The 17,370-nt window shown below is 42.9% G+C and overlaps 1 protein-coding gene across 1 annotated transcript in view; it reads left to right on the forward strand.

Moving 5' to 3' along the window:
- Positions 1 to 5,053, forward strand: part of LOC149433195 (vomeronasal type-2 receptor 26-like) — a gene marked incomplete at its 5' end in the record, with an annotated part of 38,813 nt that extends 33,760 nt beyond the window's left edge. The window contains one exon of the mRNA XM_089664530.1: positions 4,047 to 5,053. Within this exon, the coding sequence (XP_089520656.1) occupies positions 4,047 to 4,954 (908 nt within the window). The remainder of the gene's footprint in view (positions 1 to 4,046) is intronic.
- Positions 5,054 to 17,370: the final 12,317 nt, after the last annotated feature.

A 17,370-nucleotide genomic window follows, 5' to 3' on the forward strand; every position in this document is an offset into this window, starting at 1 on the left:
ATTTTGAAGTAATCATTAGAGTGTATTTTTTCGGAGACAATATAATGCATTTGCTGGACAGTATATAAGCAAGAAGTAAGATTTGTTCCATATTCCGCCTGTTCAGTGTTCAGAAAACAAAATAGGATGCTCCCCTGCATGTCTAGCCAAACCTCTGCTGCAGCAGGAAAGCATATTTAGCTGTGGTATTACTACTGCTGCCAAATGTCACAGCTTCCCTTTCAGGGTTCTTAGTTTCTAGCACCAATACAGTATCCCTGGCCCCATTCACCTCTCAACAGAAGATTCCTAGCCCACATCTGAAAGTAAACAAATGGGCAGAGAAGCTGGTTGACATAAATGAATAATAATGGATATGGCCATATTTGGTCAATGACATCAGCCTTTACATTTAGATGGGTCAGCTTTCAACATGATTGAAAATGGATCCACATTGCTGGACATCATGGTTGCAATGAATTTGTGAAGTGGGAGGTTTTTTTTTAAATAAATAATTTTTCAAATGTGTCTGGGTGTTTGTTTACATACTGTATGTACACCTCATTCATGCAGATGAAGGGGCAGGTTTCTGAGGGTGCCCTTATCTTAAATGGGGCCTCCAGATTCCATTAAGCCCCCCGCCCACAGAGCCCCACGCACATCATGCCAGGGGGGTGTGGAAGAGGCTCTTATCCTCGTCAACTTGTGGACAAAGTGATTTGCCAGGCAATCTTTCTGGTAAGGTATGCTCCCTGTGTTGATGGCATGTGGTCCAGTGTAGTTTTGGTTGGGGGCATGGCAAATACTTGCTGCCCCCTCTTTCCTTGCCAGTCAGATTGAATGCTCCAATATGGGTTTTGGATACACCATGCTTTTTTGGTGATGTTCCCCCTTAAGATTTATACCACCCTCTTATCAAAGATACAGATGTGTTGTTAGCAGCAATTTTGTTTTTTAAAAAAAAACATGGGATTCCCCCTAAAATCTATACCAGATCCTCATCCTACATAGTATTCTGGTGTCAATTTTGTGGAGGACCCCACAAAAACAAAAACAAAATCTTTATGAAACCCTTCTTGTCTGGGATGAAACTTTAGGTGGTACCCCACCTAAAGAAACAAGAAAGAAAACCAGGAGATTCCCCCAAATTGCATACCAGACTCTTATTCATGCATGCAACCTGGCTGGCTAGTGAAGGGGAATGGATGAGTGTGCAGGTTCCCCTCCTAAACCCTACTAGACCACATGTTCTCAACATGGGGAGAGTATCTTTCCAGGAGGGACACTTCTGACAAAGCATCATGTTCCCATATTGATGAGAACAAGGGCCTCTTCCCCACATCCCTGGCCTAGTTGATGTGAGGTTCAGTTGTGAGAGACTTATTAGAATCTGGGGCCCCCAGATGAGTAAGGTTAACTCATGCACGAAAAAAGTGAACAAAGAATTAAAAGAAAGTAAACATTTAGAAAGTCCTTTATTCAAAAGAAAAAACAAAACAAAAGGCCCTATCATAAATTCATATTTAATCATTTGATGGAAAAGAGAGAAGTGCTAGAAGTCGCACATCTCTGCAAAACTTGATAAGAAGGTGTATGAAAGCCTCAGACTGGGCTCCAACCAGGCCATGCCTGGTTGAGGGTGTGGCCTGGTTGGAGCCCAGGCCTAAGCTGTCATACACTTTCTAATGGGGTTTTGCAGAGATGTGCGACTTCCAGGACTTTTCCCTTTTCATTAGCTGTCTAGAGCTGGGGCGAGAGCTAGCTCTAGAGCTGGTGGCCCACCGAAAAAACCCAAAACACTCCAGCATGCTGACACGTTTGCCCCTGATGACTCCTGATGGCTCCTGATGACTTATGGTGGCTCCTGATTACTCATAATGACTCCATAACAGTAACTATTTTGCACTCTTACTCTTGGACCTCTTTGCAGCCTTTGACACAGATGACCACCCCTTCTTTAAAAAGAAAAAATACTCCAATCTCTTGGTCTCTGTCACTGTACTCTTCGTTGGTTCTCCTCTTACCCATCTCACTGCACCTTTAATGTCACAATTCTACCTCGGCCTCTCTTCTACCTTTTTCTGTCAGGGTCCCCCAAAGTTCTGTTATTGGACCTCTCTTATTTTCAAACTACATCTCCTCCCTAGGTCAGTTGATATCCTCCCACAGCTTCTAATACCATTTCTATGCAGACAAGACCCAAATCTAACATTCTACCCCTCAGCTCATCCCATCAGTATCCTAACTCATCAATAATTTACTAACTGACAACTCAATGTAGCCACCTTGCCCTAAGCAGAAGTGTCTATCTAAGTTTAGTTGGGCTGCGCTGCAGTTAGCTTGTCTGAATTTATAGTTCAGATTCTTTAGGTTTCTCCTAGGTTCTGGTTACTGTATGTGTCTTTCTGTTTCCAGTACGTAGCACTGCTGCCTATGATAATAGCATGAGAGTTGCTGTAACCAGAGTTGTGAATATTTGTCTCACCCTGCCCAACCAGTAGGAGTTTCCTTGCCACTGATACTTACTGGAAGAAGATGTAAATATTCAGGGAGTGACTTTGGGAGGTCAGCCTGTTCTCCCTTGGGCTTCTTGCCTGGGGAAGGTGTATGCTTGCTGCTAAAACCTCCTAGGCCTGCTGCCTAAGGTGGTGACCATGTGACATGTGGACAGAGGCCAGGATTTGGGGCCTAGCCTAATGAGCCTGTGGACTGAGTAGCCATGGAGGACCTACTGATGTCTTGAAAAGCTGGGAAGCTTGGCTGTGCAGCTTGGACCTCATTGGACTATAGTGTCTTCTATCCAAGGTGCTGATTTTCTAGTACCTTACAGTCAGGAGCCACTATCACACAATGCCAGGTCAGCTTGAAGGTTCTCCGTGAAAACTGTGAGTACTATGTTCCTTTTTTTTGTGGAGTCTGCTTTTTTTTGGGTGTTCTGTGCCCTTACCCTTTCTCTCCCTGGAGTGTTGAGTGTGAGCAATGAACTCCTTTTTTGTCTTGCATCTTAAAGTGACTGGTGCCCAGCTGTTCACTACCTACTATTGCCTATGAATTGTCAACCCACCCCTGTCTCTGGGGGTACCACCATGCTTCTGGGGGTCATAAGGGGTGCTACATCAATCTATCAAAAACTGAGTTCATAATATTTCCTCCACTAGGTGCCCCTTCCCCTGACTTCTCTGTTGGGACTAATGGCACATCTATCAGTATGTCCCCACATGCCAGAGTATTAGCTGTAAAACTGGACTCTGAACTCTCCTTTCAGCCCTACATCCAAACACTGTCCAAACCTTGCCACCTCAGCCTCTGCATTATCTCTGAAATAGGTGGGCATGACATGTCTAAAGTAAATCTGCAATGTGTTCAGCAGGTGGCAATCTCTTGGGTGTCTCCAATAAACACAGATAATAGAGAAAAAAACAAAGGGAGAGCGTTCACCGCATTTCTTGAAACTTTGATAATGATAAATGGGCAGTATTACACTTACATGTAAAGAATAGTGTAGCACCCTCCTAGGTAGATAGGGGGAGCTAAAGTTAATTTTTTTAGTCTGGAGGGCCAAGTAGCTGCCTGGGTGTAGTAGTTAGCAAGGTTAAATTTAGGTCAGGACTGAAAGGCTCTGCAGGCCAGTTCCCTGATACCTCCCCCTGCTCTGGAATTTTGGAGAAAATTATAGAAGCAGTGGGCTGGCCTGCACATTTAAGGGACTCTGGCCAATCCCTAAGCAGAGGGCTTGGCATAGGGCAAGGGCAGCCCTTAAATGTGACAGAGCCTGCTCAGCAGCAGGAGAGTTCAGGTGGAAGATGGAGAGAGAAGGCTGAGGAGCAGGAGCCTGGAAGGGGGCCCAGTTGAGAAAGGGTTCACCTCATTGGTGCTGGAGAGGAGGAAAACTCAGACCTCATTGGCCCCCAGAGAGAGTACCACATGTTGCAGAGTGAAAGTAGATTATATCATGTACTACTCATGTACAAATGAAAGTTTCAAAATAAAAAGTGAGGTGTGGTGACAGGTTCTCTTTAAAAACATTGACAAAGAGGATCATTGTGTTTGTATTGATCTGCCTGCAGACAGTGAAAACTGCATCAAATGTCCTGATGAAGAATGGCCAAATGAGAAGAAGGATCGGTGTGTTCCAAAATCAGTGGAATTTCTCTCCTACACTGAGGATACAATTGTTGCAGTATTCTCAGCTGTCTCCATCCTCTGCTGTCTTCTGACTGGTTTAATATTGGGATTATTTGTACATTACAAGGACACCCCCATTGTTAAAGCTAATAACCGGAACCTGAGCTATCTCCTCCTGGTCTCCATCATGCTGAGCTTCCTCTGTGTCTTCTTGTTCCTCGGCCGTCCAGTAGATGTAACCTGCATGCTGCGTGTAACCTCTTTTGGTGTCATCTTTTCAGTTGCCATATCTTCTCTACTTGCCAAAAGTATCACGGTGTGTATTGCTTTTAAAGCCACCAAACCTGGGAGTTCCTGGAGAAAATGGATGGGAGCCAGATTTCCCAGTTCTATAATGTGTGTCTGCTCACTGGTTCAAGTCATAATCTGTGTCACTTGGTTGTCTATTTCTCCTCCCTTCCAGGATCAGGACACTCACTCTTATCAGGGAAAGATCATCATTCAGTGTAATGAGGGTTCAGTTATCGGCTTCTACTCTGTCCTGGGATATATGGGGCTTCTGGCAGCTGTGAGCTTCATTATAGCTTTTTTAGCCAGGACATTACCGGACAGTTTTAATGAAGCCAAGTACATCACCTTCAGCATGCTGGTGTTCTGCAGTGTCTGGATTGCCATGATCCCGGCCTATCTGAGCACTAAAGGGAAAGACATGGTGGCTGTGAAGGTTTTTGCTATAATGGCATCAAGTACTGGACTTCTTGGATGTATTTTTTTCCCGAAATGTTACATAATTCTGTTCAAAAGTGACCGCAATACAAAAATAGGCTTGCTTAGAAATAAAGGACAATAAACTTTTTGTATGATGGCAATAATACATATAATCAAAAAATACAGAATTACTTTGCTTGTAATACACTTTAATCCATAGCATTTTGCTTGTCTTTTAAGAATAAAGTCTGTTGAAAATATTGTATTTAGTTTTATGTTTCCATAATTATAAATACATTTTGTTTGGTGTATTTGTAGTGCATTACCCTTGCAGGAGCTGCTGGATGATGAAGGGTTCTCTGTTCTGCAGCAACTCTAAAAGCTGCTCAGTCCCTATTGACACCTGGTTACTGCTTACACCTCTGTAAATGAAGTGTTAGTATACTATACAGGTAGTATACTAAAATGGTACAAAGAAAATAGGCCACAAGTAGCTGTTGGTAGATTAAATGTAAGTATTAAGGTAATGCATTAAACAATACATGAATCAATAAACAAGCAATTAAACGGGTCTGGAGATGCTGTACTAGATAAATGGACACTAACCCAAAAGATAGCAGCCAACAAGATAGCAAACTGTAGTAATGTTAAACCAAATTATAACTGGTGCAAACAGGATTAAAAGTATTGGCATCAACTAACCAAGAAATACTGGTCCTCATGTGCACACTACGCATGGGTGGGCATATGTGTTCCTGAACAAGGGTACCACCGAAGATGATTGCAAAGTACTTGGTGCCTAAATGTCAGAGTTGGCTGGTTTTCATTGGGGCCCTCCTGTAAGGTGGTGCACGTGTAGCTGTTCCTTTATGAGTGTGTAATGAATGGCTAGTGGGCTGTGAAACAGGAGCAGTCTCTGTTGCATAAACTTTGTCAGTATTGAGACAAACATAGCTCAGCTCACTCATTCTGGTACACAGGATGCCTGTTCAGAATGCGTGGAAGTCTGCAGTCCTCCACGTCAGGTCGCAGTGGCTCAGTCTATCAGCTCTGGTCCTCACAAGGTGCAGTCTCTAAGCTTTGGTCCTTAGAAAATTGCAGCCTATCAGCTCTGGTCCTCACAGGGCTGTAGTCACTCGACTCTGAATTTGGCAGACAGGCTCATGAAGCAGGTCCGCTCTTGATTCCTGTGCAAGGATGCATGTGACAGTCTTTCTGGTGCAGCTGTGACAGATCCAGCAACATATCTGCTCAGTTCTGCTTCCCCTCAGCAAAGCCCTGCTTTCTGCAGATTTGCCCAGGAAAAACTCAGTTCTCATCTCATCCATGTTTGAAGAGCATCTTGGGTGTCAAAGTCCAAGCTGCATTAGACTCCATGTCCCAGCTCTCCCATGAGCCCATGCCACCACATATCAAGTCTCCTCTGCCTGCTACTGATTGGCTGGCCATCTCTGCCAAAGGTGGAGCTGAGGAGCAAGAGGAGATTTCACGTCGACACAGCCGCTGCTGCACACTCTGTTCCTCTATGCAGTGATGGTGAGGGACAAGCGGGGGACCACCCACAGAGACAGTTGATCCTGCAGCACCGCTGTTCCTCATATGTAATATACAGAGCACAGGAGTCACAACCACAAAAAATGTCAACGTGTCATATCGAGTTGATCAAACCTAGCAATTTATGTCCATTGGGCTAAGCCACAACTGCAAGCCAAACACCTGCCTCGCAGTTCTGCCACATTAGCACCATTGTAAATTGCCTTTTGACAAAACAACAGGCATTCAGGGGCAACAGGACCACCTCCTGAACATCTGACAGTAGCTGCTTAGATGCACTCCGAAAAGTGATCCACTTTTCAGAGCTTTGGCTAGTGTGAACCTAGCCTAATATCAGTCATTTTAATACCACCTATGTTCCTTTCCTTTTAAAATGGTGGAAGTAAGCTGAGACCTATGCTGCACAAGTGTCAGGTTGCTGTCACCCTGTTAAAAAGAACAGTATAATTAGCATTAAATTGACTGGCAACATGCACTTCTAGCAGCTTCCTATTCTTTTTTCATTTCTACAAGGGAAAACATGTTTCTGCTTTCTCCCTCCTTGCCTCAATCACTGCAGGAGTTTCAAGTGCTTGTGCGTAGTCTTCTCCCATTAGTCTTCTCCCCTCATCAGAGCCAGCACTGAGACCTGCTCCATCCTGAACTACATGAAGCCGCAGTGTGGGATAGCAGCTACACACTAGCCTGGCTGCTGTGCAGTTAATGGATGCTCTGGGTGGGTTTGGACCCCCTGACCCCCCCTCTTATCTACGCCCTTGTTGTGTGCCGTCAGATTAAAGATCTATATGGTACTGTTCCATAACACCATGTGGATTTTAAAGACTTCCTCCAAGCATCATAGTGAAATAACAACAAAATTCCACTTTTGCAACACCCCTAAGAAATGAGGGGGCTACAGCAGCTAGCCTAATGTTTGCATATTACAAACATAAACAAAATGTGCTTATAAAGGCTGCGCTACACCCCAAATTATAACATGAAAATGAAACCAAAATAAACTCAGTCACACAGTATATCACAGGTCATACAATAAAAAGTGTGTCTTAAAACACCCAATAAAAAACAGTTGCAACACTGCAATATAAACAGCAGCATAACAGTGATATATGCCACTCTTGAAAATATAGTGCTCCGAAGTGAATGTGAATGCTTCCACCTTCCACAGTGCCCAGAGAAGCTTATTATAAGCTTGCCATAATATCATGACCCTCTACAGGACTGGTCATGATAAGAACGTATATGTATCTCCAGACTGCTCCATTCCTCAACGCTACTCAAGGTAGTCTCAGACCTTGGCTCCCAGATAGTATTTTTTAAAACAGGGGTCTCTAAACTTTCTAAACAAAGGGCCAGTTTACTGTACTCTAGACTTTGAGGGGGACAGACTGTGGCCTGTGGTAGTAGAAAAGGTCCAGATGTCAGTGGGAGTAAACCATGCCCCTTCATTGGTGACAGTGGGAGGAATAGCACCCCACCGTTGGTGCCATTGTTAGGAATAGTGCCCCATAATTGGTGTCAGTGGAGGGAATTATGCCCCATTGTTAGTATCAATGGATTAAACAGTGCCCCAAGGGCCAGATAAAAGCAAGCCAAGGGCCACATCTGGCCCCCAAGCCACAGTTTGGAGACCACTGTTTTAAAACACAAAGAAGCCCTCAATAGTGTAAAATCTTTAAGGACACATTTATTGACCAAAAATTGCACTCACATGATTTATAAAGTCTCAACGCTTTAAGAAAAAGTTCTGGCCAACATCCAACATAGACGGCAATCGGCGTGCATGATGATGTCATTGTATAGTTCATGCCTCAAGGTGGAAGCATTCACTTTGGAACGGAACACTATATTTTTAAGAGTGGTGTATATTATTTTCACTCTAGACTTTATATTGCAGTGTTGGAACTATTTATTGGGTGTTTTGAGACACACTTTTTATTGTATCACCTGTGATATATATATGCATTTATTTTTCTTTCACTTTAATGTTATATTTGGGGTGTAGCGCTGACTTTATTAGCACATGATATTGAAATTATTTGTGTATGCTCAGTGCTGCCCGCAAGGCACACAAAGCCACTGAATGTGTTATTTTTTGTACATTTTTTGGTATATGTCCATTGTGGCAGTGCCTGTCTCTCCATGTCCTCTTTTTGATAATTACGTGCTTGCCTATTAGTCTTTAAAATGGCCAGAAAAAACACGGTTCAGCTTCTATAGACTTCAGTGGAGTTTGGCACTAAGTGTGGGGCTCATGAATTTCCATTTGGCTTCACCAAGTCTAGCTTGAAAAAAAACCCAGCCAGGTTTACTCATTCCTACTCTCAGATCCCAAATACTTCAGTGTGGTGATGACATCATGACAGAGGGACCACTGGCTGTGAGCACAGACTGTAGAACTGGGTCTCCGATGTCCACTCCTGAAAGAGGAGCTGAAGTGGATCATGTGATGGTGGGCTTCAGTAAGAATAAATTCTTTACACAGTTTTAAAAATAATCTCTCCTCAAGATGGGTTTTACCAAAGCTGTAAGAAACACATTTATGAGATCTCCTTTTCATCACCAATCAGATATGAACTTTCCAAGCAGGTTTGATTCTTATTTGTGGCTGTAAGAAGCTTCTTTGCAATATTTACTTTGTAAGGAACCCAGGGTGTATTTGGTCTCAAAAGACATCTTCAACTTCTCAAAGACTAAATCACTGGAACAAGGGTGGACTGACAACTCATGGGGCCCCCAGACAAAAGGTGATCATGGGGCCCCTGTGGCCTCACCCACACTCAAGCCACACCCAAAACAGCCTATGAAAGGTACCAGGGGCATCTCATGGGGCCCCCTACTGATCCCGGGCCATCGGGGCAGTGCCTGAGTTTCCAAATGGTCAGTCCGCCCCTGCACTGGAAATGTAGCCAGGTGCTGGACAACAGAAACATGGAGAAGGAGACATTGTCCTCTTTACAGTCAGTTTTACTGTATTTTCACTTTATACTGCTATGCTGGATGTTTTGTTGCACATCTCCTCCAGCCACCAGGGGGAGAACTATGATCAGGAAAGCCTATGGACGTCTATGCAGAATGCATAGAATTGATGTCTGGAACATCAAACATAGAATGGAACTCATGGAACCTGACCCTACAATTCCCAGAGGACACTGAGGCAGAAAGAGAGAAGTGGAAGAACTTTTACTGGACTGATCTAAAAGACTTCTTCCTCTTGGCAGAGTGAAAGTCCATGTGGAGCACATCTGCCTATGTGCCCACATCTGTGGGAAACCAGACCAGCAGGGAACGGAGTGTGAGACCTGAGAGTGGTGACACAGGTGGCAGAGCTGCATGGATTGCGGCAATCCCATCCATTTCACCCTTGCTTCATGGAGACTGGAACATCTTCCCACTCTCTCCTTTTTCATTTCTAATTACCGGAGCCTTTTGCACAGAGGAATTGGACCCCTTTCCAATGGCAGGATTCTGCAGTCATGCTGCACAGACTGGTGGGAGTGCTCACTGCCCACCATTCATACACTCCTAGCAGGGACTGAGTTACTAGAGGCAGGACATTTAATACATAGCACCTACACTGCATGCTAATTCATCAAGACTGTTGATAAGTGTACCAACGCTGCTTATGGGCCCCAACTATAGCCAGTAGAAGAACAATAAAGGATTGAGCCTCTACAGAGCAATTCTACTAACTCTGATCTATTATTTATTCAAAGGGAACCTCTGCCCAGTTAGCCTAGGCCTAACAAAGCTACAATTAATGCAATTTAGCAGTATAGTCTCCTGAATGCAGTTAATTCTATTCTTTTACTGTTCATTGTTGCAGAGATTCTTCTACTGTTTAGGCTGATCCAGGTGCATAGTGTTCTCCTATTCCTGCTGCTTACTATTGATCATAGTGTATGTTGAGCGTCAGTACTACTATTGCTAATCCATTTTTATGCCTTTATCCTTACCAATCATAATGTATCACAATATGTTAAAGGATAAGCTCACCTTTTGCACAAAAATAATAAATGCACAGTTTTTGAAGGTAAAAAAATGTGCATTTATTATTTTCGTATGCAGGAGCCTGTAAAGCATTGCACCTGCAATCAGCAGATCACTGGTACTATGCAGGTCTCCTGCAGATCTGTCAGTATATCCGCTTGCCAGTACAGGATGTATGGGGTATATGGGATGTATGGGGTGTACGGAATGTATGGGGTGTACAGGGTGTATGGGATGTATGGGGTGTATGGGGTGCACAGTGTGTACGGGATGTATGGGATGTATGGGATGTACATTATGTATAGGGTGTACAGGGAGTACGGGATGTGTGGGATGTATGGGGTGTACGGGATGTATGGGGTGTACGGGATGTAGGAGATGTATGGGATGTACAGGGTGTACGGGGTGTACGGGATGTATGGGGTGTACGGGATGTACGCGATGTATGGGGTGTACGGGATGTATGGGATGTATGGGGTGTACAGGATGTACGGGGTGTATGGGATGTACAGGGTGTACGGGATGTACGGGATGTACGGGATGTATGGGGTGTACGGGGTGTACGGGATGTACGGGATGTATGGGGTGTACGGGATATATGGGGTGTACGGGATGTACGGGATATACGAGCAAGCAGATATACTGACAGGAAGAATCAATGAACTACCACAGCGCTCCACAGTGCAATGGTAGTTCATTGAAAACTACAAGCAGACAGCCGCTAAGGCAGTTGGGACTTGTAGTTCATTCATTCACAGAACTCTGCGAATGAATGTTGCGGCTGTGTGGGCGGAGCCCTGCACCACCGCGCCATTTTCAAATCTGACAGCTAGTACGGGGTACTTCTCCCCATAATTCTGTCAGAGGGAGGGGAGGCAACGGGTGCCGCCTGCACAAAAATGGGTGGACCATGTAACGTTTCCAAAGGTGAACTTATCCTTTAAGACTTGCTTTTACTAATACATTCAGCGTCTGTTTCCTGACCCGGCATCAATATTGTGTACCTGGTATTGCCTTCAGTGATTTCTGTCATATTACAAGCTTTGTTCACTAATCCTAGTGTGTCAGAGAGGCTGAAGTCACTGTGGAGGTTGTGGCAAAAACCAGAGGACCCATCCTATGTATCGGTTCCTGCAGGGGTAGCTCTACAGAAAAAATTGACTAATTCTTTTACATTTTGTAAGTTGGAAAAAACGTTTTGCTGTTGTGTGATTCCTTACAAGAATGTTCAATCAATTTGAAAATGTTCAGTAAATCTTAGTTTGAATACAAATTTTTTGTTAAATCTTCCTGATGGTCATCCTTGGTAGAAATAAGAAGCAATGTACCTGCAGTGGGCGTGTTTTGGAATCTCTCTACTGCATTACAAATAGGTCAGCCAAAGGGGTTCCTATATCATCAGATGCCTTAGAATAGGGGGTGGGGAGGACAGAGGTCCACTATAGCCTGGCCTGAATGTAAAACTAAAGCATTGAGCAGGTAAGTAGTGCTCCAGGTAGGCACTTCAAATCTTTTTTTTTTCTGGAGTTTGCCTTTAATAATATTTGGATTATAAGCACATATACAATATTTAAAGCACAATAACAATACATTCAAATGGCTGCTGCATTTCTGATTCAACATTATTACATTTAGTCTGACAGTTCATGGTTTGTACTTTAGATTCATAAAATTATAGCATCTTTTTCATTTGCGGTTTATAAAATAAAAGTTTCTTTCACCAGAAGTTCATGTAAGTCCCTGAGGGAGACATTGAGGCTTGTCCTACACCACCTGCTCCGAGGCTCTCTTGTGGTTTCAGTTCAAAGCAGTGTATTATTTTTTATTGTTAGATCGATAACTATCCCTCTTCAGGTTTCCCTTAGGTAACGCCAGCCGTACGCGTAATTATAATGTAGAGACAATGTCATTTCAGCAATAGGTGTTTGTAAAGTAAAAGTTTCTTTCATCAGAAGTTCATGTACGTCCCTAAAGGGAGACAGCAAACTCTGTACTAAACCATCCGCTTTGAAGGAAACGTCTATTATAATGTGTTATACAGTACACATGTTATGTTATGCCTACTATTACTGCAATCAATAATAATAATTGTTATTATTATTTAATAATTGTCAAAGTAAGTAATAATAAGAATAGTTATTATTATTTAATAATTGTAAAGGTAAGAAATAATAATAATAATAATATGTGTTATTATTATTATTTAATGATTGTCAAAGTAAGAAATAATAATAATAACAATAATTATTATTTTTATTATTAGTATTATTTCTTACTTTGGCAATAAATAAATAATAATAATTATTATTATTATTTTTAGTTCTGATTTTGGTAGCTATTAAATAATAATAATAATAATAATAATAATTATTAGAATGATACTATTATTTATTATTATCATATCGTAATTATTATTACTGCCATTACTACTATTATTAATATTACTTGAAAGTGACTGCTAGTCTATAAAACATGCACACGATAAGTAAAAATTAACACATGCAGTTTGTTTTGTTTAGTACTAATGGTGACGTTGAATAGGTGCAGCATTATTATTATTATTATTATACAGTATTTATATAGTGCCAACAGTTTGCTCAGCGCTGTGCAGCGTGGTGCGGCAGGCAGACAACACACAGAGTTTTGATTTGCCAGAAATGGTGTATTGCAGAACTAGTAAAATTAGTACAAACAAACCTATTGGGGAGGTTCAACTGACCGGGGCACTCACAATAGTTCAGAGAGGAGATAGCGGGATGCAAGTTCCAAGCTGCAGACAGCATCTGTCACGAGCAGCAGGATGTGGCCTGGCCAGTCCAACACAATGGGGAGCTTCCTGAGAAGGTGAACTTAGTCCCTACTCTTCCCTACTCCACCACAACCTTTCCCTGCCTCTAATACTGTTTCTGACAGATGGGAGACCTGTCCCTACACAAGACACTCACATAAAGCGCACCAAAACCCGGGGTGAGAATCTTAACCAATTCAATACCGGGCAATTTTACCCCCTTCCTGCCCAGGCTAGTTTTCAGGTTTCAGCGCTCTCACACTTTGAATGACAATTTCGCGGTCATACAACATTGTACCCAAACTAAAATTTTAGCCTTTTCTTCACACAACTAGAGCTTTCTTTTGGTGGTATTTAATCACCGCTGGGGTTTTTATTTTTTGCTAAATTAACAAAAAAAGACCGAACATTTTGCAAAAAAAACATGTTTTTCTTTGTTTCTGTTATAAAAGTTTGCAAATAAATAATTGTTCTTCATAAATTTAGGCCGAGATGTATTCTGCTACATGTCTTTGGTGAAAATAACCCAAATTAGGATGTATTTTTTAGTTTGTAGGAAAGTTATAGAGTTCACAAACTATGGTATAGATCTGAATATTGATCAATCCTGAAGTACTGACGGCCAATCTAATTTCTTGAGGTCCAAGAATGTCAGGACAGTACAGATATCCCCCAAATGTCAGGACAGTACAGATATCCCCCAAATGTCAGGACAGTACAGATATCCCCCAAATGTCAGGACAGTACAGATATCCCCCAAATGTCAGAACAGTACAGATATCCCCCAAATGTCAGGACAGTACAGATATCCCCCAAATGTCAGGACAGTACAGATATCCCCCAAATGTCAGGACAGGACAGATATCCCCCAAATGACCCCTTTTTGCAAAGTAGACAGTCCAACGTACTTCATAAGAGGCATGGCGAGTTTTTTGAAGTTGTATTTTTTTTGTCATAATTTTTCGGAAAAATAAAAAATTAAAAAAATGAGTTTCACTATTTTTTTTTACATATTGTCACCAGTGCAGTACAGCGTCATCATATAACTGGCATGGCGGTGATCAGGGACACTGACTGGTGACAGTATGAAAAAAAAAATATATATATATATATTTTTTATTATTTTTTATTTTTTTTATTTTTTTTAAGATTTTTTTTTCATATTTTACTATGTCCAAAGTAGTACAATGGTACCATAGTAACATTGTACTACTTTGGGGAAGTGATCAGTATTTTTTTTTTTTTACACAATTGCTTATAGCAAAGAATTACTTTTGCTATAAGCAAGCATTTACCTGAATGACATTGATTCATTCAGGGATTTTTTTTTTTTTTTTTTTTTGTGCTTAGCTGTGATTTGGCCACAGCTAATCACATGACATGTGCATGTGATTAGCTGTGACCATTCACAGCTAGGCACTAGTATACAATGGATGGCATGAATGAAGCCATCCATTGTATACAACTGTCATGTGGCCTGCTGTGATTGGTCACAGCAGGTCACATGGTACCGGCAACAGGGCCGACACTCAGATCTGTCATCGGCTGTGTCCGAGGTACATGGCCGGTGACAGATCACGCCGCTGCGCCGCTCTGCAGGAGCACAATCTCCGCATGTGCGGGAGGATGCCATATGGCGTCCACCCGAAACGCTGGTGACATTTGCTGCCCGCCATTCGGCCATAGGGCGGGCGGCAAATGATTAAATAAACTCTGCCTGACCCAAGATGGCCACCAGGGTCACATGGGGCCAGAGCATCCAACCAGATCACTGCCCTATGTGACCGAGGAAGTCATAGAGAAACCCAGTTTTCTTCCTCTCCCCACTGCCATGTCGCTGCAGTCCAGCGCCACCTACAGTGGACAACACAGACTGTACCTGCCTACAGGGACATGAGAGATATAAATTAGTAGTAGAATTAAGATGATATAAGTAAAAATAATCAGTACTAAACAACATATTATTATAGTTATTAACCACTTTAGCTCCTCCCTATAGCAGGATTACTGCTACAGGGCGGACTTCCTGCGCAAAATCAAGTATGCTGACCCGGCTGTGCCGTGATTCAGTGCTGCACCGATCAGTCAGCAGATTCAGGCCAGTAATGTTGGGCCTGGATGTGCTGATTGATCACTGCCCTATCAGAGATATTCCTGTTCCTGTGTCTACAGAACACAAGCACAGGAAATGATGCAATCTTCTCTCCCTGGGCACATTCTGTTCCAGAGAGAGAAGAAAGTAGATCTATGTGAATAAAAACAGCACACTTTTTACAGTAACAGCACAGCTAGGTCACATTTAACCCCCTGATTGCCCCCCAGTTAACCCCTTCACTGCCCTGTCATCAGTGTCATTAGTACAGATTTTTCTACTGATCACTGTATTAGTGTCACAGGCGACTTCAGATAGCATTAGCATCAGTTAGCGTCCCTCCCAAATAGCGTCAGATTGCCCGCCACTACATCAGTTATCATATTTAACCCCCTGATTGCCAGCAACACACTCACATACACAATAAACCTCCATTGCTAGTATATTGTCTGAACGGATCAATATCTTTGATCAGATCAGCACTATACCAGCGTTCACATTAGTAGAGTTTCCCCAAAAACGCAGTGTTAGCAGGATCAGCCCCGGCAACTGTCAGCACCTGCATTTAGCCCTACACTTACCCCCCTCTACTCCCCCAGCAAGTGCAGTGTCAGTAGATCGCTGTCACTCATTGCACACAAAACTGCAGTGTTCGCAGAATCAGGCCTGATCTCTGCTAGCACTAGCCGGTAATGTTTTTTGTAGCACTTCAAACAGTCCCTGACAGCCAGGTGCTCTTTTTCCCATGAGTCGCACTAGGCACCTACAAATTTAGTGGCCAAAATGTCCAACGAAAGGCACTCTAGCGAAGAGGCGTACAGGATTCTGAGTATGTCAGGTGAGAGCGAACGGGCCGCTTCATTGATAGAATCAGGATCAGAATATGAACCTGTAGACAGCAGCGACACCCAGACAGATAGCTCAGATGATGAAGTAGAGGTTCCTGCTAAGGTAAGGCGTAACTGACCCCATTCCCAGGTAGCTGAGGTGGTACAATTGCATGATCATTCTTATACGTAGCAGAGTGCCAGGCCTAGTGCCGCTTTACCTTTTGGTGAACTGGCGAGCACCAGCGCCTAGTACATCCTGGTCTTTCACATACCAGCACTGCAGTATCACTTGGTGATGTGGCAAGTCTCATAAGTGCAGTACAAGCTGGTGCGGTGGCGAGCACAAGTAGTGTCCTGCAGCCACCAAGAATTCGTACTCAGGCCCATAGAGCCCATAGTGTTCTTCCGGATGTGCTTTCAAATCCTGATTGGCAGCACAAAAATTCTGCAGCATCCGTACTTCCCCCATTCACTGCCCAACCCAGAATTCAGGTGGAAACAGCAAATTTAACTACCCCCCTTGATTTTTTGGAGCTGTTTATCATGGAAGATCTGTATGTATTGATTGTAGATCAAAGCAATTTATATGCACAACGATTTATCGCCTTTAACCCAGATTGAAACCTTGCAGACCACCTGCATTATTACTGTTTCCAAATTTAAAGTTTCTTTGGGCCTGACCCACAACATGGGCATTACTGAAAAAATGAATTGTGGTTGCATTGGTCCACATATCCGATTGATCATATGCCCGTGTTCTCTGCTGCCATGGCCAGGTATAGATATGAGAATATAATGCAATTTATGCATTTCAATGACAATACACTCTGTCATCCTACGGGTGACCCTGAATTTGACCAGCTCCTCGTAAATCACCTTAACCACAAATTTGCAGATGTGTATACTCCCCAGCAAATCTTAGTGGATAAGTCCCTCATTAGTTTTTCTGGCCGCCTTGCATTCAATTTTCTCTCCTGCAAGCCTGCCAGATATGGGGTCAAGGTGTATAAGACCTGTGAGAGGGCAACAGGATATACATGTGATTTTCAGATTGATGAGGGAAAAGATAGTCACGTGGAGCTTCCTGGATACCCAGACTGCATGGGGAGCAGTGGCAAGATAGTTTGGGACTTGGTGTCATTCTTTTTGCATATGGGGTACCACTTATATGTGGACAATTTTTATAGAAGCGTGACACTATTTAGACATTTATACAATCTTGGAATTGGCGCATGTGGCACTGTGCGACCTAACTGCCGCGGCTTTCCCCTCTATGGCTTGTAAATACTCATCTTGGAAAGGGGGAA

Source organism: Staurois parvus, unplaced genomic scaffold (assembly GCF_062004578.1).
Source record: "Staurois parvus isolate SC_StPar_1 unplaced genomic scaffold, SC_StPar_1.0 ptg001938l, whole genome shotgun sequence".
Taxonomy (NCBI): Eukaryota; Metazoa; Chordata; class Amphibia; order Anura; family Ranidae; genus Staurois; species Staurois parvus.